This window comes from Aethalodelphis obliquidens, unplaced genomic scaffold, assembly GCF_003676395.1.
Source record: "Aethalodelphis obliquidens isolate GAN/ISIS:26980383/991018 unplaced genomic scaffold, ASM367639v1 scaffold44, whole genome shotgun sequence".
Lineage (NCBI taxonomy): Eukaryota > Metazoa > Chordata > Mammalia > Artiodactyla > Delphinidae > Aethalodelphis > Aethalodelphis obliquidens.
This window is the reverse complement of record NW_020837988.1, coordinates 15,823,230-15,849,892: the sequence shown is the minus strand read 5'-3', so window position 1 is coordinate 15,849,892 and position 26,663 is coordinate 15,823,230. Positions and strand designations below refer to the sequence as shown.

Here is a 26,663-nt window from a genome sequence, read left to right as displayed (position 1 = left end):
CAGTTAAGCCACTTGCCAAGGGTCACTGAGCTAATGAATAGTGGGGCTAGGATTCAATTCTTGGCCACCTGACTCTTGTACAGGCAATCCTTACTTTACTCTGTCTCTTAGGAAGGCAAGGAGGGTCTGAGAAGTCTAAAATACATGGCTGGAGGGGGAATTCCCTGGTGGTTCAGTGGTTAGGACTCTGAGCTTTCACTGCCGTGGCCTGGGTTCGATCCCTGGTTGGGGAACTAAAATCCTGCAAGCCATGCGGTGCACCACACCGCCCCCCCAAACAAACAAACAAAAAAACATGTCTGGCGCCCAGCTGCAAGTTTGGATTCACTGAAGCAGGGCCCCAAGGAGGGTGACTGGGAACTTAGAAAGATGCCAGAGCAGGTATTTGGGTCCAGAAGCCAAGAAGCAGCTCTGTTATTAGAACGAGTCGACCATGGCTTGGGGGTTGGATGGGGAGGGTGTCTGGATTGGTCCGAGATGGGGTGTGAGCAGCCATGTGATGCCTTCTGTGGGCACAGAGCTTGAATCCAGCCTTGGCCAGGCAGTACTTTGTATGCTGAGCTGGGATGGAGAGTCCACGGGTTCTTACATTTTCTTCTCAGCAGAGAAAGGTCTGGTTCATCCTTGAGGATGGTCTCCTCACTTGAGGATGCAATCCCAGACAGAACTTGATTGTCTCAGGCCCAACTGGGCTCGAGCTCTAGGAGGGCGGGGCCTGGGGCTCTTCACTACCACATCCTCAGTATGCTGAGAATCACCTGGCACACAGCAGGTGCCTAATACATACTTGTGAATGAATGTGAAATGCCAAGGCTGAGCTCATCCCTCCACAACGTTGATAAAAACCTAGGGGTACTTTCTCAGACAGCTCCCCAGAGCCCAGAAATTCCAAGCTATATCATTGTTAAGTCAGAGTGTGGACTCTGAAAAGCCCATTTCCTTTAAGCCAAATGAACAGCTCTATCTTCTCTCTCTCAATGGACAGAAGAGCCACTGACAAATGTGTAGGAGGAGAAGATTCTGAGCCAATATACTTACTCTACACTCAGTCTCCTTCACTAGAAGAATGAATTTGCATTGATAGACCTACAATCGCTCCACAAATAATAACAATAATAAGAACACATTCCTCTGTGTTTTTCAGATTCCAAAGGCTTTCATATCCCTGGTTTCTAGAACCTCATAAATGTGTGTGTGTGTGTGTGTGTGTGTGTGTGTTGGGAGGGGGTAGCGTGGGTTTGGGGGTGAGGAAAAGGGCAGGGAACGGATAGTTATTTTTACAGATAAGGAAAATGTGTATAGAGAGGATTTGGAGACTTTTTTTTAAACAAGATGATCGTGGTTTTTTTTTTAACTTTTTATTTTATATTGGAGTATAGTTGATTAACAATGTTGTGTTAGTTTTAGGTATAAAGCAAAGTGATTCAGTTATACATATACATGTATCTATTCTTTTTCAAATTCTTTTCCCATTTAGGTTGTTACATAATATTCAGCAGAGTTCTCTGTGCTATACAGTAGGTCCTTGTCGGTTATCCATTTTTAACATAGCAGTGTGTACGTGTCAGTCCCAAACTCCCTAACTCTCCCTTCCCCCTGGTACCCATAAGTTCATTCTCTAAGTCTGTGAGTCTGTTTCTGTTTTGTAAATAAGTTCATTTGTATCATTTTTTTTAGATGATATATATATATACCATATCTTCTTTATCCATTCCTCTGTTGATGGACATTTTGGTTGCTTCCATATCTTGGCTATTGTAAATAGTGCTGCAATGAACATTGGGGTGCATGTGTCCTTTTGGACTGTGTTTTTCTCCAGATATATGCCCAGGAGTGGGATTGAAGGATCATATGGTAGCTCTATTTTTAGTTTTTTTAAGGAACCTCCATACTGTTCTCCACAGTGGCTGTACCAATTTACATTCCCACCAACAGTGTAGGAGGGTTCCCTTCTTGGAGACTTTTTCAAGATCCCTTAACTAGTAAGAGGTGGGGCAGGGACCTGAATCCGGGGACCTTCTGACTCTTAGTACAAAGGGGAAATAAGCATGACCTTGAAGGCAAGAGGTCCAGGAAATGGCCACAAAAGTGTTTCCTCCAACTTATAGTGGTGACAATGAGGAACTGGATAAAAGTGAGGCTTCCCCAAGAGGGCAGACTATTGATGAGAGCACAGGGAAAGGATTCCTATCTTGGGGTCAGCCTGGCCAAGGTCAATCAAGGAGCCAGATACTGTGACTCTTGCATCTTTTTTTTTTTAATTGTCCTCTTTATACTGTCTCATCATAGACATTTATTTATTTTTATTTTTTAGTTTTTGGCCACACTGTGCAGCTTGCGGGATCGTAGTTCCCCAACCAGGGACAAACCCGGGCCCTGTCAGTGAAAGCACCACGTCCCAACCACTGGGCCACTGGGGAATTCCCTCTTGCATCCTAAATGGATCTTGGAGAAGATCTATCCGTCATGCACTGGATACCCCTCCATAGTCCTATCACCTGGGGAGTATGGCACTTGGGCAAATCACAGAATAGACACTCAGATCCCCCAACATCGTTGTTCAATTAATATTTTATTAAAATTAACTATCAAGGGCTGCTAAGAAGGCAAAAATAGGAAGAAATTCTTTTTTTTACTGAGAGCCTACTGGGGAATATAAAGATAATAAGCACTCAGGGATCTCACTGTCTACCACAGAGAGGTGACGGTGGAAGAGGTGGAGTGGAAAAATCATCACAGAACTTCCGCTTCTGACTATGACAGAGTGACTGGTATGGGACTTGCTCTTCCACAGATAACAACAATACATTTAGATAACATATATGAGAAACTGCTTTAGACATTGAATATGACAAAGCAGAATTATAATCCTTGAGGGAAGGGAAACACATGAGATGAGCCCTACATCTGCCGAGCTTTCTGCCTGGGAGAACTTTCTGGACTGCAGTGCAAGAAGGTGGAGCCTAATAAGTGCACGATGGTCTCACTGAGGTGAAGTGCATAGATTACTGTTCAGGGCTGCTGAGGAAGCTGTAATTTGTGGGAAAGGCTTTTAGAGAGGAGGGAGTCGAACAGAGAGGGGCCCGCAGAAATCTGCATGGGTGATCTCCATGGTCTTTGGATAAGGGATGAGCTGCACATGCACATGATGAGACTCTATAAGGCTTAGCAGAGAGCAGCTGAGAGCTGACGAGAACACTAGAGGTTGTACGTGGCTTAGAGATGTTGGAGTTTTAGCCCAGTCAGAATGAAAAGATCTCACTAAACAACTTGGGTACTTAGGTGATACAGAAAGTCCATGCCTTAGGAGTAAGGCCATGTTCTACAGTAAAAAAAAAAAACAAACAAAACACACCCTAAGACTAAGGATAAAATTTAAAATGACCAGCCCTGAAAAAGAATAAAACCAACCTGTCAAGATAACCTGCCAGTAATTTAATTGCCTAATATAACAAAACTCAATAATCTTCAAGGGAAGACAATATACACTCTGAAACGAATAATTCACAATGTTTAGTATATAATCTAATATTACTATACATATGAAGAAGCAGGAAATTGGGACCCACCATTTTAAAAAAAAGCAATAAAGTGATACATTTCCTGAGATGAGTCAGAATTAGCAGACTGAAATTTTAGAATAGTGGTTGTAAACATGTTTAAGGGCTTAAAGGAGAATATAGACATAATTATTGAAGATATGGGGAATCTCTGCAGAGAAACTGAAACTATGAAAGACAAGCAAAGGGGAATTCTAGAACTTAAAACACAATGTCTGAAAAATTTCATGGCTAGGCTTAACGCATATTAGAGAGTGCCAAAGGAAGGGTTTGGAAACTTAAAGAGAGATTACTGTTTAACTGAAAAACAAACAAAAAGAAATGATTTAAAAAACCTGGAGCCTCAGTGGCCTGTGGGACAATTTATTTTCGATAACATCTAAATATGGGTAATTGGAGTTTCAGAAGGTAAGGAGAGAGAGAATGGGCAGAGAAAATATTGGAAGAAATAATGGCTAAGGAGTTCCTATATTTGGTGAAAAATAAACCACTTATATATCCAAGAGTCTCACCAACCTCAAGCAGGATAAGTATGAACAAAACCACTGACTCATCTTACAGTCCAGCTGCTAAAAACCAAAGATAAAGAGTACATTAAAAGCAGCTAGAGTCAAACTGAGAAAGTTTGAGCAACAAAATAAATCATAGTATCGGATTATAACTCATAGAATAAAATAAATACCCATGAATTCATACTGATACAAATAAATAACTGAATTTTAAAAGTGAGGAAGAAGGAGGCAGGTCTTCCTTACTATGGAATACCAATTAATAGCTGTAGAAGGAAAAATGGAAGTGGAAAATCACTATTAACCAACCATCACACTAACTAATTGCAGTCAAGAACCGTTGATGGATGCTAAAATTAGTGGGTGAAAGTATGAAGAGAAACAGGATATTTGCATAGAATTGCAGTATTCTCATAAAGTATTTACTAATTACAAAGAGCAAAATAGTTATTTATAGTGAAGAAACCTGGCAGACACCACCTTAACCATGTGACCAAAGTTAACACTGTAAGTAATAAGATGTATTGTCATCATGTACCCCTTGATATAATGTAATGACAAGGCACATACTTTTTGTGATATTCTTGTATAGAATGCCTCAATACAATCATGAGAAAACATCAGACAAACCCAAACTGAGGGTCATACTATACCATAACTGGCCTAATAATTGACACAAAAGTGTCAAGGTGATGAGAAGAAAAGGAAGACTGAGAAAATGTCATAGATTGAAGGAGACTAAGGAGACATGATGACAATACAATATGGGATCCTGGATTGGATCTTACACCAAAAAAAGGACGTTAGTGGAATACTGGCAAAATTCAAATATTGTGTCTAGATTAGTTAATAGTATCATATCGATGTTAACTTCCTGTGTTCAATAATTACAATATGGTAATCCAAATGTTAATAATAGGGGAAACAGTGAAGAATAAAAGGGAACTCTCTAATATTTTTAAACTTTTCTGTAAGTGTAAATGATTAAAAAAAAAAAAAAGCCAGAGGGAAAAGACAAGGGAACAAGAATGTAAATGATGGGAATTCCCTGGCAGTCCAATGGTTAGGACCCTGTGCGTTTACTGCCGAGGGCCAGGGTTCGATCCCTGGTCAGGGAACTAAGATACCAAAAGTTGCGTGTCGCACGGCCAAAAATAAATAAATAAAATACAATAAATGATGGCTGACTTCTTATCAGAAACAGTGGAGGCCAAGATAACAGTGGGACAACATCTTTGAAGTACTGAAAGAAAAAAAAACCCTATTAATCTAGAAATCTCTATATAAGAAATATCACTAAAAATTAGGATGAAACCAGTGAAAGTTGAGCACATCTGCTGCCAGTGAACCTTAATTACAAGATGTGCTAAAGAAAGTTCTTCAGGCTGAAGGGGTTGGAAATTTGGATGGCATGTTTTCTGGGCCGGTGCCCACCCCAAGTGGTTGGCACCAGCAGAGCTAGGCTGAGGAGACAGCTAGGTGAATGGGAGACTGGTTATATATATATAGGAATTAAACACATAAGTAAATATCGAGGCAGAGATGTAACCAGGCTGTGTGATCTGGATTTTGCACCAGGGCAATGGCAACACTGTTGAAATGGCTTCTGACCTAGAGGCCTTCCAGCAGCTAGGAGAGGTATATTGTCCTCAGGTCAGGAAGCCCATCTACCCACTGTGGGCTGGCTCCTCCCCTGCCTCCTTGCAAATTGCTAGTGACACTTCTGCTGATGTGTGCTATTCTTTTGGTGTATCCTAGTGTTTGGGAGGTCTGAGGAGGGAATGCCCATCTCTGCTGAGGGTGGGGCAGAAGGAAGGGGGATATCAGATAAGATTACATGGAAGAAGTGACATCTGAGATGTTTTGAAAGAGAAGTGGAATTTTCCAGGTGGAAAAAGGAAGTAAGATCAATCAGACAGAGAGGCATGGCGTGTTCGGGAATGCTAAGTATCTTCTTGGACTAGGATGGGAGATGAGGCTGGACATCTGAGGCAGGGCCAGTTTTCAGGTATCTTGTGTGTCTCAGGAGAGGGCTTAGGGAAGCCCAGGGGCAGCCTGAAAGCCTTTAGGGGAGCCCAAGAGCTGGAGAGATGTCCAAATCCTGCCTGATGCCTCAGGCCTTATTTATTTATTTTTTTATAAATTTATTTATTGATTTATTTATTTTTGGCTGTGTTGGGTCTTTGTTGCTGTGCACGGGCTTTCTCTAGTTGTGGCGACCAGGGACTACTCTTCGTTGCGGTGCACGGGCTTCTCACTGCGGTGGCTTCTCTTGTTGCGGAACACAGGCTTTAGGCGCACGGGCTTCAGTAGCTGTGGCACATGGGCTCAGTAGTTGTGGCACACGGGCTTAGTTGCTCTGTGGCATGTGGGACCTGGGCTCGAACCCGTGTCCCCTGCACTGGCAGGCGGATTCTTAACCGCTGCGCCACCAGGGAAGTCTTCAGGCCTTGTTTTTAATCATCCTTAGAGTTTCCCATCGAGGCAGCCTGAACCAGCCCCTGCCACTGGTGGCCTCCTGCTCATAGCCCTAGCATTTTGCCCCTTTGAGCCTCCTGAAGTTTCTAGTTTGGGGAGGACCCAGAGAGCAATAGGTAGGATTCGGTGGAGGCAGGAGGCCTTTGAAGAGAGTAAGATAAAGCTCCAGAGCCTGTGAGTTTGAGTGGAGGCAGTATATTGACTGTCTTGAAACGTTTATCAGATACTTACCCCGTGCAAGCAGGTATTTGTAGAGAAAGGCCCCTTCTGGACATCAGGTGCTCACACAGCTTGAGATGTGGTCCTGTCCTCAAGAGGTTTACAGTTTACCTGAAAACCGAACCAAACCAAGATAAAAATTAGTGAATAATAAAGGACTAAACCGGGGCCTGGCACAGAGTAGGCATTCAGCAGGTTTGTCAATTAAATGAATGTGTGAATGACCAAAACTCAAGGTACAGAGGGCAAGTGCCCAAGGAATTCAGGGGAAAGAGAAAGCCGCGTGGGTGTCTCCAGGGAAAAGTGCCAGAGGTTCCTGGTTTTTCTAAGTATTCCAAGTGCCCAGCGCGCACCCTGGGACCAGGATGTCTGCGACCTCGACCCCCGCCCCCTTTCCCTGGTCCCAGTCTTGCCTTGCGTACCCGCGGGCGATCCCCGCCGGCTGAGCCGAAGTGGCGAGAAACGAGCGGCGGTTTCTCACTTCCCCCCATGCGGTGGAGGGTCCAGAAAAGTGCCAGAGGGGAGGAAGCGCAAGTCCACGGCCCGCCCCGTTGCGTCCCACCCCCTGCGTCCCCTCCCCTTCGGCCACGGGAAAAGCGGCCGCGGGCGCCGCTGCTAGCTGTGGGGTTGGAGGACGCGGCCGAGGCGGAGCGCGGCGGCCAGCGGACGAGATGCGAGCGCTGCCGCTGTGGGCCGCTGTGCTGGTGCTGGGGGCGCTGGCGGGCGTCGGCGTCGGAGGTGAGTGAGGCTCCCGCGCGGCGGGGACGCAGCCAAGTGTGCAGACTTCGAGCGGGGAAACCGGGCGGGCGGGTCCTGCGCGGCTGCGCTCCGAGTGCGCGGGGCCAGCCTGGGGCTGTCGGAGCCCGGAGCTGGGGACCTTCCGGGCCCCGCTGTGGGAAAGGCGAGAGGCTACCTAGGGGCGGGTCCTCCGGGACACCGAAGCCCTTAGCCAGGTTAGGCGCCCGCTCCGGGCGGTCTCAACGTGCGCGGTGAGGTGGGCGCATCTCTGAGCCCCGAGTTCAGCCCCGGCTGCGCGCATCGCAGGTGGTCCCGGCCCTCCGAAGGCTCTGGAAGCCAAGGCGAGCTGGGGCTTCCCGGGGCTGTTCCCGCGCGTTGGCAGAGGGATGCGGTTGTAGCTTCTCGGATGAGAGTGTGTGCGCCCCCGGGTTTGCCGGTTACTCGACATTCCCCTTTCTCTTTGTGTACACTTTCTCCCAAGTTTCTGTTTGGTTTTTGCTTGGTGGCCCCCTGCGGGAACGATTCGGAGGAGGATGAGGGCTCTGCCTCCTACAGTGTCCCCGGGTGGCAGCGGTGCCTCTGCTTCCGGGACAAACCCAGCATCCGAAAAATCTCCACTGTATGCGAGCTGCTACGCCAGGGGTCCCTGGAGCTGGCTTGGCTCCCTGGCTTTGTCTCTCCTGCTGCTGCGCACACGATTAGCTGCCAAGGCAGTTGGCATTCGGCCTCCTTGGTGCTGCGAGGGGCAGAGCAGAGCACAGCCCAAGGGTGCTGCCCGTGATCTTTCTGGAGCCTGGGTGACCTTCCCAGGGAGAACTCTGGCTCCTCCTCTGTGTTTCTCTGCAGAGGACGCACAAGTGTGCATATACCTACTTTTAGTGAAAAGAGTAGTACTCATTGTAGGGCAATTTAGTTCCTGCAGAAGATATTTTTTAAAAAGTAAGATTTATTGCTAAGGCCATTTCGAAGATAGCTATTCATAAATACTTGATGACTTCCTTCAAGACTCGTGCATGTATAAGAGATTGTGCAGGAGAGGGCAACAGCATCATTTAAAAAAACCCACTTTATTGAGGTATGATTGACATACAAAACGCTGTATATATTTAATGTATATGACTTGAATTTGGAGATAAGTATACACTCATGAAATCATCACAATTTATGACCCATAACTTGATGAAGGAGTTAGAGATAATATATAGGGGGCTGTTTAAGTTATTACTGCTGAAGCTTCCCATGTGACAGATGCTCAAACAGGTCAGCTGATGTCTTTAGCCTGCAGTGAGCAGCCTGATGACTATGGCATGGAATTATGAATCTCCAGCATTCAGCCCTGGGAGAGGTTAGAGCCTTGGTTAGATGCTGTCTGAATGGAGAAATCCAGAGGCAATTCAGGTGTCTCCTACGGAGATGCCTGCTTCCATGAACTTAAAACATTTTTGCTTTTTTTTTTCCACATCTACAGCTTCCTGAATTTCAGAATGATTTCTGAATCTAATCATTATATTTTCTTACAGTTTTAGAAGTAAGTAAGGCAACACAAGATAGAGCCTAGCATGGTGCTTGGATCAATTAGTGAAATGAAGAGCGTATTTGTTATTTTGGTGTCTCTCCACCCCTGAGTATACCTTTTGTCGATCTGTTTTTTTTTTTCAATAATACATAGAGGATTCCACTGCATTGACATACCTAAGTTTGCATGAAATATCCTCTTGGGGATCTGTTCACAGATTCATTGTTGTGATTGGGGTGATTCCAGAAGTGGTGATAGGTTGTACTGAGCTAGCCTCAGACTCCCTCTGAGAGGCAGGATAGAGTCATATTTAAGAGCATGGGCTCTAGAGAAGACCTCCAGAGTAATAAGCCCCCCCGTAAAAGCAGTTGCAATTGTCATTAAATCCCCCATCCCAGTGTTGGGGGCTGGCTTGCAGGTAACATCAGATCCCTGGGAAGCAGATGCAGGATGAGAGTTGGAGAGCTATATTGGGATACACAGTGTTGAAGGGACAGAGACAGAACTGGGTGGCAGTGGCACAGAGAGGCCACCCCAGAGTGGGAGAGTCTCGTATGGGGAATAGAGAGGTTGTTTGAGCATAGACTTGAGTTTTGGAATTCATGTGCAAAGGTGATCTTTTTAGCTTCACTCAAGAACTCTTGGGTCTTGTGGCTTCCCCCAAATATGGTTCTTTTATTTTTTATATAAATTTATTAATTTAATTTATTTATTTTTGGCTGCATTGGGTCTTCGTTGCTGCACACGGGCTTTCTGTAGTTGCAGCGAGCAGGCGCTACTCTTTGTTGCGGTGTGCGGGCTTCTTACTGCGGTGGCTTCTCGTGTTGCAAAACATGGGCTCTAGGCACGGACTTCAGTAGTTGCAGCATGCAGGCTCAGTAGTTGTGGCTCGTGGGCTCTAGAGCACAGGCTCAGTAGTTGTAGCACACAGGCTTAATTGCTCCGCGACACGTGGGATCTTCCCGGACCAGGGCTCAAACCCATGTCCCCTGCATTGGCAGGCGGATTCTCAACCACTGTGGCACCAGGGAAGCCCCCAAATATGGTTCTTTATTCTAATCTGAGACCTACTGAGTGACAAGTTTTGTTTGCTATCACCATCTAAATTGATTAGTTCTGAGCTGAGGTGCTGATTTCTCCTCCTGATTTATATTCTGGAAACTCTCCAACTGAAACCCTCTGCAGGAGCCCTCAGAGCCTGGAGAGACATAGGAGGAAGCCTTGTTGGCTGGGGAAGGGGACAGCTATGATTTAAAGCCAATCAGATGTGGGTTTAATTCTTGATTTTGCCTCTTATTATCTGTCATACTTTGGGCAAGTGACTTAATCTCTTGGGTCCTCAGTTTCCTCATCTGTAAAGTGGAGGAAATAATACTTCTATGATTGTGTCAGTTAAATGAGATAAAGGCACAAAAAAAGTTTTCAATAAATGGCATTATTCTTCCTATCCTTGGTAACTACAACGTATTGGAGGTAAGGCTGCTACTGCTTCATGCATGAATACAATCCAGGTTCCTAAATGAGACCCATGGGATCCCTTTTCCCATGGCTATGCGACAGGGGACTCCTCCTTATTTCAACCCGTTCTGCATTTGTGGCTTGGCATATCTCAGCCGCTCCGTCGCAATAAGAATTCACAGAAGAGTCCAAGAGGAAGAGAGGCCCATACATTTGCTTTATCCATGAGAAAACCTTAAGTTCTGTCCCTGGGAAAAGAGGAAAGTAAAATACATTCACAGGTTTTGAGAAGAAGGACATGTCTATTTTGTTTGACACTCTATGCCCAGTGGCTGACACATAGGTGGAAAAATACGTACCTATGGAAAGCTATGAAAAGGCATCTAGAGGAGATGTGCCTCACCTTAAGATACCCAATATTTGAATGTCTGTATTCATTCATAGACGATCCTCAAGTGCTCCATCTGGGCATTCTGGAGGATATTAGAATACAGCCAAGCCCATGAGTTCTTTGGGCATTTGGACCTCTATACTTTTGCACCATTTAGACCTCTGCTCTGAGGGTGCTGGAAACTCAGGGGATCCTCTGTGAAGTGTTTGCTTTTCCCCCCACCTCCTGGGGGAATATACACAGGAGGGCAGCATTCTTCTTTACCACCTTCAAAATTGTGAGTGTGAGCAGCTGAGGTCTCTTGGGCACAGCATAATTGGGGCAAGGAGGCAACAGTGACGAGGGGGAGTCTGGATATGACTCTGGAATTTCCTAGTAGAAATTCCCCCTCTACAGCTCCCCACCCCACTCAGGATCTCTGGTTATCATCCCCTCCCAGCCCTAAGACTCCTTCTGCCCTTGTTGGCAGGGATAGCCAGGAAACATGCCCACAGGAACCACAACTCATGAATCAGCAGACAGATAATTAACTGGGGGAATGACTGAGCGGCTTCAGGGATCAACCATTTGGCTTGACCCACCCCCCTCTGCTGCCCACAGAGCTGGCCTGCTGCGTCACCCCATCGCCTCTTCTCTCTTCTCCTGACCCCTGGCCCTTTCTGAGTGGGACAATCATTGTGGCTGATGGAGCTCAGGTCACAAGTGGAAGTGCAGGTGGCAGCAGGCAGATGACACTGCCTGTTCTCCCTGTGTGAACTGCTGGTGTTTATTTAAATGGGAGACTCTGCAGCAAAAATTTATAAAATCTGCCTTTCTCTGCATGCACACAGTATCGCCAGGATCACTCTTTTCTTTATAGTTAGTTTATTTAGGTGTAATTTATGTACTGTAAAATTCATCCTTTTTAGGTGTACAGTTCTATGAATTTTTACAAATGCTCACAGTCAAGTAACCATCAGCATAATCAAGATACAGAATATTTCCATCACCCTAAAGAGTTGTCTTGAGCTCCTTGTCAACAATTTCCTTTCCCCACCTTTATTTCCTGGCAGATCTGTTTCCTGTCCCTACAATTCTTCCTTTTACAGAATGTCATATCAATGAAATCATACAGTGTGTAGCTTTTCAATTCTGGCTTTTTTTGTGTGTGTGGTAAGCGGGCCTCTCACTGTTGTGGCCTCTCCCGTTGTGGAGCACAGGCTCCGGATGCGCAGGCTCAGCGGCCATGGCTCACGGGCCCAGCCGCTCCGCGGCATGTGGGATCTTCCCGGACCGGGGCACGAACTCGTGTCCCCTGCATCGGCAGGCAGACTCTCAACCACTGCGCCACCAGGGAAGCCCAAGTCTGGCTTTTTTCACTTAGCATAATGTGTTCGAGACTCATCCATGTTGTTGCGTATATCAGAATGTTAAGAGGTTATCCCAGGCTACTCTGTCTTCCTCAGGTTCTGAGACAGTTACCCTGAAAGCAGGGGGCTATATCTGTTAAACCCAGATCCAGCTTTCAATTTCTAAATTTTGAAATTGGATAGATGCATTTGCAGCCAGCACTTTTATTATCCTTGGCCCTAAAATCAAATGTGGTCAAATATGGTATGTCACAATCTTTGGAGCTAGAAGCTAAGTAAACTGGGGCTATTCTACCTTTTAAAATTTGGGGTAGCATCTCTGAAAAAAACAACCCACCGTAAGTCTTCCTTTCTGGTTTTCTTTCATGTTCCCACAAAAAGACTTCTCTTCCTCCCTGCCAGCATTTCTTAGTTCAGTTAGTAAAGCTATTTAAACATTCACGGGGTGAATGAGGTGATGTGTGCTCATTATATGAAAGCCACATGTTGGAGAGTAAATGGCTGGTTCCCCTCTAATTCTGTTCCCCCCTAATGTTCACTATTAATTAGATGGTGTGTTCTATTCATATTTTTTGTAAAATCTTGCATATGTAATAATCCTTGCATATGTAATAATGCAAGAATTATTGCATTATGTAATAATGTATGTAATAATTCTCATGGGTATGTGTATTCCTTTACCTAAACTTGCATATGTAATATGTATATGTAATAATTCTTATTGGTATGTATATATGTAATAATTCTCATGTGTATGTCTATTCTTTTACCTCAACTTGTGTTACATTTTTTCAACTTAACAAAAGCCACTTTTTTGTTCATATAGCAAAAAACCCCTCAGGATGAAAAGAACTGTGGGTCTGGAATTGAGAAACCAGTATGCAATTCATGGCTCAACAGGCTTTTCTGTCAATTTGCTGGGTGATTTTGAACAAGTCATCTTACCTCTGGGCCTCAGGCTCTTGGGGTCTCAAGGGCTGCAAACGGGTGAATGTGTCAAAGGGAGAGATGTTGGTTTGCTCTTGCCCTTCCCCACCACCAGCTGGAGAAGTTTTTCCTTTAGCTGATTAATAGTGTGGAAGTCCGTTTAAGGATTTCTTTGGGGGGGAAAAAAGGGAGGTCTGCAGTTAAAAACAAGCTTGAAAAACTTCGCCCTGGAAGAAAGCTCCAGAAGTTTGGCGAAAGGCACATTCAGTAGCCACTTTGAAAGTCCCTGTCGTCAACCCTAAATCTGCTTGGTGATGGGATTCTTGGATAGAGGGAACCCAGGTCTGTGAGAGCCGCTGATGATTCCAACCCCCTGCTTTAGCCACTGCACGTGATAAACTCCTCCAGGTTGAACCTGGGCTGGAGCCACCTGCAAGGGGCAGGTTTGACCAACTCCTTGGGAAGGTGGAAGAGGAGGGCGTGCGGTGCCCCCACTCTGGGACCCCTACAGATAGAGACTAGACCACACTCTCCTGGGAGATTCCTGAAGGCTGTGGGAGCGGGCTGGCCAAGTTACTTCTGGAGTTCCCCTTGAGCTTTGGGATTCCAAGAGGCTACTGGGTTTTGGGGCTGAAGGTGCTTGCTTGTAGAGAGCCTGGCATGCCCTGGGGAGCCTACCTTTAAATGAATGCAAATGTAGAGACTGAGACAGAAGAGAAGACATTTAAAATTAGCTTTAGGTTTTTTTTTAGCTTATAAAACGAATTCAACTTTTTGTGAGGGGAAAAAAATTCAAGGACATTCCCTGGCCATCCCGTGGTTAGGACTCAGCGCTTTCACTGCAGTGGCCAAGGTTCAATCCCTGGTCAGGGAACTAATATGCCACAAGCTGCATGGCACGGCTGGAAAAAAAAAGAAAGTCAAGCAGTACAGAAATAGAATAATGTAGAAAGTACAAGTCCCTTGTAGTCTTGTACTTAAAGATAACCACTGTTGACAGTTACTCCAGAATTTTTTCCTATGTATATGTCACCATATATAATGATTTATCATTATTGTTGTTTCTCAAGCAGAATCATCCACAGTAGGATCATTGTCACTTAATAATATACCGTGAGCATCTTTTTATATCAGTGCATGGCCTTCCATTACTATTTATGCCAAGAGCTGTAACTCTAGCCAGAAGGCATATTGCTATGTGGATATACCTGAATTTTCTTAACCAATTCCCTGTTAGTAGACATTGGGATCACCCCCAATTATCTGCTACTACTGATAAAGTGGCAGGGGACATCCTTGTTCATTATTATGCACCTTTGTTCAAGTGTTTCTGCAGGCTGAATTTCTTAAACGAAAGCTGCTGGGTCAAAGGACACGAATATTTTAAATTTTAATTTTAATACGTTTTCCAAATTGTCCTCCAAAATGGTGGGACCAATTTGCCTTCCTACCAAGACAGGCTGGAAGCAAGGGCTGGTGACAGCACCACCGCCTGCTGTTTATACCCACAAGATATGAGCCTGAGGAGGAAAAGTAGCAGAATTGGACAGTTGAATGCCAAGGAGGTCACCAAAAGGGTGCTGCTGGGCTGGGCCTCAAACAGAACTTGGTATGGGCTTGCCTCTTTTCTATACTGAATGAGTCAGATGGGAGGTGGGGCCTGTGCTGATAAAATTTTCCAGAACTTGAGATGCAACATTTGAATCAAATATTAGTTAGGCTGTTAGGAAGAAATGGACATGTGTGCAATATTTGAGGGTTCTGGGGCCCTGGGATGTTAGGCTTCCTAGAGTATTAGTCAGCTTGTTGATGCTTTCTGTTTGGAATATATATACTTCCAGGGCTGGCGGCAGCTTGAAAATCATCTCATCTAATACCGTTTGTTTTACAGAGAAGCACAAAGGGAGGTCCTGAGAGGTGAAGTGACTTGCCCAAGATAACACAACTAGTTTAGTGGCGTTGGTGGGGTCTAGCCCTGGGGGCTCCTGTCTCCTGGCCAGTGATTCTTCACTGTATCCTGTAGAGACCAAGGACCCTCTCTCATCTGACCCTGAGGCGGGTAGGGGTGTGGGGGGGATGGGCATTCCTCGTGCAGGAAGTGATTTGCATGAAGGTAAGTAGGAAGGGAACCAGCATTTACTGAGCATCCACTCTGCTATCCGTGGCTCTTTCATCTGTGTTATCTCATTTAATCCTAACAACTCCTGAGGTAAGTGTTCTGCCCATATTGGGAGCATGGGGGAAAGGAAGGTCTCCAGTGCTTGGCTGATGTGGCTGGGTTGCACCCGTTAAATAGGAGGGAACAATTATAAGTTCTCGAATAGAGATGTGACACTGGACCTTAGAGAGAGCACCAGAGAGATGAAGGGACGTGCCTGAGGTCACACAGCCAGTGGAGCTGTAAAAGTGGTTTTAGACCTGAGGTCTCCTGTCTGCTGTCCCACCACCATGCTTCCCCCACCACATCCACTGTTACACTGTTCATCGTTTTACTCCCCCTGCCCTCAGGGTGTTTTCCAGGGGCTGGGTGTTAATTTTAGATAATAACTACACAGAAGACAGGACTCTGTCCTTTTTATGCAGTGTTCAGCATAAAACATGGCGACTTAATTATCCCAGTTGGAGATGATGACAAGACATGTTCTGGCTTCGCTTACAAGGGCAGGGCCTACTGGCTGAAGAAAGGTCAGTGAAAGGGCATGGCCAGTGGTCAGTACATTTGAACTTTGTCCAAGGGGATCCACTTGTTCAGGGAGAAATCCTTCCTGTCTTTCGGTCATGTCCCTCATGCCAGTGGATCAGCAAGTCCTCAGAGAACATCTAGGGTCTAACCATGCCATGGATACCACTACCATCCAAATCCAGCCCCCTGCCATCTGCTGCCTGGATGGTTGTAATGCTTCCTAATTGTTCTCCTGGTCTTGTTCCCCTACTGTCTGCCCTCCTTTCGTGGCCAGGATGATCTTCTGCTCACCTCTGCTCACAGCCCACCAGCGGCTTCCCACCACATGGAGAATGACAGGCACACTCCCTACCATGGCTACTGCTTCCCAGTATTATGGTCTCTGACTGCGTTTCCAACCGCCTCTCTATCTCTCTCCTCTTCCCTCTCTCTTCCTGCTGTTTTTTTAAGAGGCTGAGGACCATCTAGCTGCTGTGCGTTCTTTCTTGAATACTCGTCCCCTAGATCTTCCCATGACTCACTCCTTCATATCATTTTGAAATGCCACTCTGAGAGGCCTTTCTTTAAAGGAGACACCCTCCCCTTACCGATGCTTTGTCCTGCTTTATTTTCTTAGTGCCTTTGCCACTTTTTGAAATTGTACTTTTTCGTTGTGTATGTTTTGGCTTTCTGTTGAGCATGTTTGATTTTCGCTAAACTCTAAGCTCCACAAGAGTAAGGGGGTTGTTTATTTCATCAGTGTGTCTCCAGTGCTTAGCAGAGTGCCAGACACAGGTAGGTACTCAGTGAATATTTGTTGAGTAAGTGAGTGGATGAATGAATGCCAACACCATTGATATATGTTAGTAGAAAAGTATAAAAGAAGAGTAAACACTTTTCTGTTATCCATAGGTGGGTTAACCATTACAAAATGGTTAGGCTGGCTTTTTTCAATCATGCAGAGTATTTCAGAGCAGTGTTTCTCAAAATCATGTTATATATGCTATGGAAATGCAAATCCATTTTGTATTATTAGCTTCTTAGGGCTGCTGTAACTGGGTGGCTTAAAACAACAGAAATTTATTCTCTCTGGAAGCTAGAAATCTGAAATCAGGGTGTCAGCAGGGCCATACTCCCTCTGAGACGCTGGATGGACTCCTTCCTCATATCTTCCTAGCTTCTGGTGGTAGCTGGCAACTCTTGGCGTTCCTTGGCTTCCAGCTACATCACTCCACTCTCTGCCTCTGTCTTTATACGGCAACGTTCTTGCTGTCTGTGTTCACGTGGTGTTTTCCTCTTATGAGGACATCAGTCATACTGGTTTAGCACCCACCCTAATGACCCCATCTTGATTACATCTGCAAAGACCTTATTTCCAAATAAGATCATAGTTGTAGGTACTGGAGGTTAGGACTTCAGCATATCTTTCTGGGGGACACAATTCAACCTGTAACACATTTTAATATTGGTCGAGGCAAATTGTACACAAACGGCTTCTGATGTTAAGTACCATATTTAATTGGCTCTGATGCACTTTTTTTTTTAAACATTTGAAAATCCCTGAAATCAGCCTGCCTCCTGTACGGTAGTTTGGACTCCCTACTGCTTTGGGAGATGCTTACTGAAGCTTTCTGCTCAGAGCACAGAGGTATGTGTTACCTTGAATCCCACCTTCCTGCCTTCTTCCCCTTCCTTGGATTACTGAGCTGCTGCTGCATGTAAATGAAAGAACAAAAATAAGATAAACTTTCTTAACAGCTTGTTCTAGAGAAACCACTTGTTGCATCCACAGCACCGTTAGCCTCTGTTTTGTTCTTGGATGACCCACCCAGCCAGGTGACTGCAATGGGAGGTCAGGCACTGCCCGAGTCACCCAGTGTCCCCATGGACCTATTTGAGAAGTCACTAGTCAAAGGTCAGTGGCGGGGCTGGAGACCCAGGCCAGAGCTCCTCCCTGCAGATAGTAAGAGAGATGCCCATGGTGTTTGTGGTATGGACAGTCCTCCCTTCCACTGAACACCTCTCCCTCTGACTGAGCCCTCTCCTGGAGTCCCCTGGCCTCACTAGGGTGGCCCGTTCCTGTGTTCTGACATCCTGTCTAATTGGACAGCATATCCTCAAAATAGCTCTCATTGACACATTATGACTTCCACTGGTTCCAACTCCCTTCCTTGTTCCCTTTTTTTCCTCCATTTTCCCCACCCTTTGTCTCTCTTCTGGTTCTGTGAATTGGGCTGATGTGTCAAACCACAGCCTTCTACTTCTACTTTCTAGGCAAAGTTCTTTGCTGGTCTTGTCTATGTTTTCTAATTGGCCTTCTCTTCTTGGCCATCCCTCCTAGATTATATATATATATATTATATATATATATATATATATATTATCTATCTATCTATATATAGATTATATAGATATATTTTATATATATATATAGATTATATATATATATAGATTATATATATATATATTTTTAACATCTTTATTGGGGTATAATTGCTTTACAATGGTGTGTTAGTTTCTGCTTTATAACAAAGTGAATCAGTTATACATATACATATGTTCCCATACCTCCTCCCTCTTGCGTCTCCCTCCCTCCCACCCTCCCTATCCCACTCCTCCAGGTGGTCACTTTTGATCCCCTGCCTTCAACTGCTTGGGCCTCAGGATAAAAACAGCAACAATAAAAACAATAGCAACCATAGCAGCTGCAGCCTTTATTGAGAACTTTCTGTCTTGCCAGCTGTTGTGCTCAGAGTGTGACCGGGATTGGTTGCTTTATAACTACACCGGGAGGACCAGGGCCAGTCCTCCTGTTGCCTCGCTGTGGCTAAGCTGTCCAAGACAATGGGTGCTAGGGTTGTTAATTTGTTTCAGTGACAAAGTTCTGATGAAGACCCTTGATTCTCCAGCAGAGCCGAGTCTGGGCCTCCGAGGCTGAGCAGGAACATGGGCCTTATGAATGACTGGAAACAGAGGCCCAAACTCCTTCCACATGTTTTGGGGGAGGGGTGGCCTCAGAGCAGCGGCTTGTTGAATCAGCATGGCCCAGGCTCAGAGACTTCTGATGAGTCAGTCGCTTTCAGCCACTGCATTCCGGGGAACCTGCCCTTGGTCGCAGGTCTTGGTGGGGGGCATCCCAGGAAGCGGGTGTGGGGGGGAAATCCTTGATTCTCATGAAATCAACCTGTGATTCATTAAAAAGGAGAGGTAAGGGGAGCTGGGTAACCGTGACTCGCCAGCCATGACTTCCTAAAGAGCAAGTCCCAGCAGCTCATAGCATCCTCTGGGGTCAGGGACTGCCGTTCACTGCGGGGGTGGGGGTGGGGCTGCTGCTGTTTATTTCACATCTGATAAGGCTTGCTTTTGTGGCTATGAGTCAAGGACTCATGGGGAAATGCTAATTTGAGAATGAATGGATGGCTAAATGGATAGACTGGGAAAAGTTTTCAAAAAATAATTAGCGCCCACACCTCCCACGGCCCGCTTCTCTCTTCTGACGCTTCCTGCGATCTTGTGCGTCTCTTCTCCCTACCGAAAATCCATGTCACTTATGTCCAGAAGTACTTCCATGGATGTAGATTCTCATGGAAACTTCAAAAGGGGATGCCCAGAATAGTACAGGCTGTGCTTCTCTCAGAACTCTTCCAATAAGGCAGTAAAAGGGGGATGAGTTCCCATCTGGCTGAGAAAAGAGCGGTTGTGAGCTAACAGCCGGCCAGGCAGCCCGTGAAGGGAGAGGCCCTCTGGATGCGTTGCTGGTTCTGAACATTCAGGCATTCTGAATCTGGCAGCTCTGGGAAGATTGGCTACTTTTCTTCCGTTAGAGACAGTACATGGCTGAGGGCCACCCCAGCTCAGAGGTGGCCTTGGTGCCGTAGGGCCAGGTCTGGAGCCACTGCCGTAATCTCCACCTCGCAGTCCTTGTATGGCATGTTTAGGTTGGAGTCCATCAGAGGCTGGAGCCCCAGAGGTTACTCAGGGGCTCGCAGTAGCATATCACTTGAAGAATCTTAGGGTTGGGAAAGGCCTTTTTTAAACTAAATTTATTTATTTATTCTTGGCTGCGTTGGGTCTTTGCTGCTGCACCCGGGCTTTCTCTAGTTGTGGCGAGCAGGGGCTACTCTTCGTTGCGGTGCGTGGGCTTCTCAATGCGATGGATTCTCTTGTTGCAGAACACGGGCTCTAGGCACGTGGGCTTCAGTAGTTGTGGCACGTGGGCTTAGTTGCTCCGCGGCATGTGGGATCTTCCCGGACCAGGGATCGAATCCATGTCCCCTGCATTGGCAGGTGGATTCTTTTTTTTTTTTTTTTTTTTTGCGGTACACGGGCTTCTCACTGTTGTGGCCTCTCCCATTGTGGAGCACAGGCTCCTGACACACAGGCTCAGAGGCCATGGCTCACGGGCCCAGCCGCTCCGTGGTATGTGGGATCTTCCCGGACCGGGGCACGAACCCGTGTCCCCTGCATTGGCAGGCGGACTCTCAACCACTGCGCCACCAGGGAAGCCCTGGCAGGTAGATTCTTAACCCCTGTGCCACCAGGGAAGTCCTGGGAAAGGTCTTTGAAGTTAGACAGACTCAGGGCTCTGAGGAAATGTGGGGCTTCCAGAAGGCACTTCAAGGATTCCACATATAATCTAGTGTTTTGTGGAGAACAATGAAAATTTAAATTGCCCAAGGAACAGTTTCAACCCATTTGCCTGTTTTATATTGGAATTGTATGCATAATTTGGAGAAATGAGCTCAATTGCTTAAAAAACAAAACAAAACTGATCTAGTCCAATACCTCTCAATTTGCTCTAATATATATTTATTGAGCATCTCCTTTGAGCAAGGGCTGAGGCTGGGCTGGGCAGGACAGGCCTCAAGAGGCTTAAAATCTATTGAGCGGCAGTGCTGTTAAGGCAGATACATAAATAATTATAAGTTGGGAATATTGGAGTGAAGAAACTAAGGCTGAGAGGAATTAAATGACTCATCCAAGACTATATTATTAGTGGGTTGACTCAGTTAGGACCACAGTCTGCTGACTGTGTGTGTACCTTTTCTGTTAGGTCACTCTGCCCTGAGATGGATACTGTTAAAGTGCAATTTTCAAAGAGTTAAAAGTATGATTCTCATACAACTATAAAATGAACATGTGTCAAAGATTTCATCCAACTTAATGAGGGAACCAATAAGATGTTGACTAGTTCAAAAGAGAATTCAAGTAAGGGAGTTATAGTCAGTCAGTCAAAGGAATGCTGAAATCAGTTACCTAACAGATTCAAAATTGGTTAATGTTCTACAAGGCAATAAACCTTAACCTTTGGGGGTTACCTTTTCTACCGGACAGAAATCATTTACGTTGCTGTTGGATAAGAATCATATACGTTGCTCTCCATTGTTGTTGGTTTTCTACAGGTCAACCTCTGTTCTTACAGAATCATAAGATAGAAGTCAAACAAAGGTACACATCCCTGGAAAATCAGATAATCCCTAAGCATGGTGGGTCTACTGGTCAACCCTTTGCATTACCTTGAAAGGACACCCAGTACTCCCTTTGCCTATTTCCACATTTTGGATAATTTTTCTTAACAATATTTTGTGTATGTGTGTACACACGCATTTGCTGGGTGTTTTTTTTTTTTTTATTTTCCCCAGATGTTGAAAGGGAGTTCAGCCACGCTGTTATAAAAGGGACTGAGACAGCTCCGTAAGAAGTTTCAGGGACACTGGGAAAACATCCCAGTGATGAGGTTGATTTCCCCCAAATCTATTTGCTGGTCTTACAAACTGGGGGCAAGGGACCACTTTGGAAAATTGGATAAAGTAATTGTCAAGATAATTGGGTCATAGTAGGAATGGGTCTCCCTCATTCTGCTCTTTGCACAGTCGTCCCTCGGGATCTGTGGGAGATTGATTCCAAGCTCCCCTGATGACCAAAATCCAAGGATGCTCAAGTCCTTTATAGAAATAGTTTAGTGTTTGCATATAACCTTTGCACATCCTCCTGTATTCTATAAATCATCTCTAGATTACTTACAATACAATGTGAATGCTATGTAAATAGTTGTAAATCCAATGTAAATGCTATGTAAATAGTTGCTGGCACATGGCAAATTCAACTTTTGGTTTTTGGAACTTTCTGGAATTTTTTTCCTGAATATTTCCAACTCGTGGTTGTTTGAATCTGTGGATGCAGAAGCCACGGATATGGAGGGCTGACTGTACTGCAGAAGGCCTTCCTGGGGCACTGGAGGTTTACCTGACTGAGGCCAGGAAGGCTAAGCTGGGGGAAGGAGGGAGGATGGGGGCTTCCGTCCAGGCAGATGTCTGGGGTTTGCTTCCTGGTTGGGCTTCTCAAGGCTCTTTTCATGCCTCTGGTTGTCTCTGCTCCTCCCTGCAGCTTTTTCTCTGTCCTTTGACAGTATGAAGACTGTTCACACTTGAGTGGCATTTTGTAGTGTACCCACTGCTTCTCCTTTACCTCACTGACTTCTTTGCACACATCCTATGAGACAGATATCATCACTTCATGGAGGTTAACTAACTTGACCAAGGTCATGACACCTAGTAAGAAGAGCATTCAGAATTCAAATACAGGTCTTCCAACTCTAAAATTCCATGTTCTTCCAGCTTATATCAGTCAACTTTTTCTAATATTTCTGCGGTTTTCCCTAAAGCATTCTATGTACTTGGATCCCAAGATATATGTATTGGGAAGCTTGAGAAGATTTGCTTTCCCCTGGCAGGCCAGTAGGACACTGCCATGGCGGTCACCCCCCACCCCCATATTTAGACCGTGTGTTAATGTTAGTGCATCCGGGCTCTGAATTCCCTGTGTAGTGGCTGTGACTAAGTCACTAGAATAATTGGAGAGAGGGTACGTTGCCATGGCTCTGGGCCTGAGATTTTCATTTGTACAATGTAGGTGTCAAATCAGTTGTTAATTAAAGCCTTTCCGTCATTTATGATCTGACACTTGCTCCATCACTTGCCCACAGTGACCTCATCAATTGAGGGCTGTGATGAGTTTCTCCTGACCTTCCTCATTCTCCTTCTCCCTTACCGAACAGCCTGTGTTTGGTAAATGTCCATGGGATGGGTAAGGTGTATTTGTGTGCATCTGAGAGCTGTAAACCTGGGCATTTGGGAAAGCTGGGAAAGGATGGGGGCAGACCAGGTACTTTGTCATGTCAAATGAGATACTAATGCCTCTGTCTCTCTGTTACAGGGCCCAACATCTGTGCCACACGAGGCGTGAGCTCCTGCCAGCAATGTCTGGCTGTGAGTCCCATGTGTGCCTGGTGCTCAGATGAGGTAAGGAGCAGATGTCCCACTTTATTTCTTCCCCAGACTTAGCTGCTTTTGTGTAGAGACAGACCCATGGGGATATCTCCTTCCTCCTAAGTATACAAGCCCCTTGTCCCTTCTGAGCAAAACTAGGGAGAAGCCTTCCCATTGATGGCCGTCGAAGGGAGCTGTCATGGGCTGTTGCTGGGAATGCCATCCAGAGTGTATTGCGTGGCCCCGGCCTTAGGCAGAGTGATTAGGCCTGCTGGCCTCTCTGTAGCCATTGCCGTCCTTTACCACACTTTGCTTGATTTTTGTTGGGGTGCAACACCCCCGAGAAGCAGGGCCTCGGGTCTCAAAAAGGGAGGCATGAGAGGGTTATAGGTACAAAGGGGATGCTGGCTTATGAACATTCCAGGATTTTTAAAAGGCAAGCAAGAGAGGGATCTTGCGCTTGTGTGGGGGGCTGTTTAGACAGAGGATCTCTTCTCTTCCCTTTTCCCGTCTGATGACTGGACCCCCATGGCTTTACATTTTCCCCTTTCTTTCTCCTCTTCCTCTCCTTCCTTCCTTCTCTTGGGAAGGTGTCAATGAAAGAAAGAGCTGGGCCAATTTGGTGAGGCTGGGAGGGTGACAGGAAAGGGTTAGCTGTGTCTAGGCAGAGGATTTGTTGTGTCTGGGGCCCTAGGGAATGAGTGTGTCTGAGGGAATGGCTGTGTTTGTGGCTGGGATGGGAATTTGGAGCTGGCAAGAGCTGGGGGGTGAGTGTGGCTGGAGAAGGTCCAGTGATCACAGAGTCTGGGGCTGAGTCATGGGCCTGGTCCCCGGCAGGTGGTTACCTGAGCTCCTGGCCTGGCTGCGTGTCAGCCACCTGAGGTGCCCTCTCCGTCCCTGCCCTCTGCAGCTCCGTGACTGCTCTAACTCAGGCCCTCATTCTCTCCGCTTCTCTTCCCAATCTGCTGAGTTTCCTAAAAAGGCAACCTCCCTGGAAGGCTGGTGGCGGGTGGGAGCCGAGAGGCTGTGTTTATCCCTCAACGAGAGGACAGCCAGAACGACAGAGGCCAGCCCAGCACACTGCTTTGACCTCTGAGCAGTTCAGCACGAGAACTGCTTCCAGAGGCAGCTGCCCAACATCTGGGCCACGTTGACTTCATTTAGCAAATGAGATATTCCCTGGGGCTGGGAGTTGGGGGTGGGGCTGGGTTGAGTGAGCCCTTCCCCTCCACCCCCACAGGTTCTCCACCCCTCTGGGCTGAACTAGCTGCTCAAGTGTGATGTGGCCTCCTCCCTTCTCATTTGCCGTATGCTCCTTCCCTTGGTCACCATCGTGATATTATTAAGCTTCTTTTACGAGGAAGTTGGAATTCTGCAGCTGAATCCTCGAAGAAGGGAGAGCTGGATGGGGAGGGTGCCTCATTGGATTGGATGGCCTGTAGCTGGTTGGAGCAGAGGGGTAGCCAGGGCAGAAGCCCTAGTATCACTCAAAAGATGCTCCCCTCTCTTCAACCCAAAGCAAGACAAAATGGAGAAACTGTGGTTCAGAGGAGTCTGGGATTCTTGGAATGTCTGTCACCTGTCTTGATCTGCATAGGAACAAGCCAGGTAACTGGCCTGCTGAGGCCATGCTGAGGCCTGACCAGACAAAGCCCTTAGGTCATGTGACCAGAATTTGGAGATATATGTAGAATATTTATTGATGGCTGTGGTGAATTTTTTTCGCATGGGGCATACCAAGGTGGGAGGAGGGAAGAAGGAGGGTGGGAAAGGTACCAGGTAGGATCAAAATATAATGTAGGAAAAAAATATATATATATATAATGTAGGACTAGCCTAGGGATGGGGGATGGAGTCAGAGAGAAGACGGGTGTATCCAGGACCAAAGAAAACTAATGAGAGGAGATAGATGGTCCAATAAGATATTTTCTAGGAGGATGGAATTTAAAAAGGAAAGTGTTTTTTTTGTTTTTGTTTTTTTGAGTGATAAAGTCAGATTTATTGCTCTGGATTGAATCAGTGGACAGGACCTAGGGAGGGGGAGGGGGACACAGGAAGTTAGTCAAGCATCCTCCTGGCCTTTGCTGAATTCTCAGCACCCTGGGGAAGCGGGAGGGCCAAGGGCTTAGTGAATGACTACAGTTATCTAAGAGGGGAGGAAGGGTAGCAGAGGAGACCAGTGTGGGTTAACATTTGTCAACCAGGGAGAAATGGGAGGTGGGAATCCCGGACTGTAACTTGAACAGGACTGCTGTTTTTTTCCTGAGGGCTTCCCCTGCACTGACCAAGTTTAACTGCTGAAAGTGTCTTGGCTGTTGATTTTAGAAACCAAAAGTGAACCATCTGGGCCACTTTGTATGTGATTTGTTGAATAATCAATCCTGGAGAGCCCTCTGCTCCTGCCTCTCTTACCTTGGCTGTTACAGGCAGAGTTGGCAGTGCCTGGAAAAACAACTGGTTGGGCTCAGCTTTCCCTGGTCCTGGAGGACAGCAGCTCTGGGTGTGGATAGCAAGCCCTTGGCTGGGTAATAGGAAAACATAGCCAATGTGGATGAGTGCAGAGTTTTGGGCTCATCTGCATAGGGTGTGTTCTTGGGGGACTGGATACTGATACGGGTTGGGGTGGTGTGCTGTCTCTGGACTGTGAATCTAGCAGAGAGGCTGGCTTCACAGAGAGGTTCAGCTTGTGGTCTTGGCCTTGGTGGCATCATGTTGGGATCTAGAACCTTCCAGATTTGCCTGCTGGTAAGAATCACCTAGGGTGCTTGTTAAATATAAGGGTTTCCAGGATGGACCCTGAACCTGTTGCATCAGAGGGTTGTTACAATAGCAAGTTTGGCAAATATTGCTAATTGAAGGGGCTGATCATTGGGGTCATGATGGGTGGAGCTGGAGTTAAGGTTGCCAGATAAAATACAGGACACCCCAGTTAAATTTGAATCAAACAACAAATACTTTTAGTATAAGTATGTCCCAAATACTTTTAGTATAAGTATATCCCAAATATTTACCAAATTTGGCAACCCTAATGTGGAGAGAGATACTAGGAATTCTTCTATAGTCGTGAGTGCACGTCAGAAGGTAGACCTGCTCACACTCAGCCTGACATCCATGGATAAAACAAGAAGAAAGGGTTTGGATCCCACAAAGAAGAAGACTCTAATAGGACTTACTTCTCATTTTTCTTCTCTGCCTTTTTGGTGGCGGGAGGTTTAGGCCACTGTTTAATTCCTTTTTAGTGACTAATATAATTTCATTCTCACTCCTCTGCTGCTTTTTCTTTCTTCCTATTTTTTTTCTTAAGCTGGAGGGCAAACTCTCATCTTGAGTGTTTTGCCCCAATTTGTTATCATAAAAAAAGGCATAATATTAAAAGTGCTCCTCCCTCTGTAAACAGTGGGGTGTGAGTATCAATAACCATAAACTAAAATGCTTTCCTTTTCCTCTCCTTTCTGTCCCCTCCACACCTCTGCCTCTCTATGTTCAAGTGATTTCTTGTCCTTACCAGATGTCAAGAGAACAATGTTCATTTTTTTGGATTGGAGGCATTTGTTAGCACTCTGGGGAAATAAAATGTACCACGACCTA

General features: G+C 45.9%; 1 protein-coding gene across 2 annotated transcripts in view; it reads left to right on the top strand.

Moving 5' to 3' along the window:
* Positions 1 to 7,401: 7,401 nt before the first annotated feature.
* Positions 7,402 to 26,663, top strand: part of ITGB3 (integrin subunit beta 3) — a 52,524-nt gene continuing 33,262 nt past the window's right edge. For both annotated transcript variants that reach the window (XM_027081296.1, XM_027081295.1), the window contains exons 1-2: positions 7,402 to 7,504; positions 23,023 to 23,108. In XM_027081296.1, the coding sequence (XP_026937097.1) occupies positions 7,438 to 7,504; positions 23,023 to 23,108 (153 nt within the window). In that variant the 5' untranslated portion in view covers positions 7,402 to 7,437. The remainder of the gene's footprint in view (positions 7,505 to 23,022; positions 23,109 to 26,663) is intronic.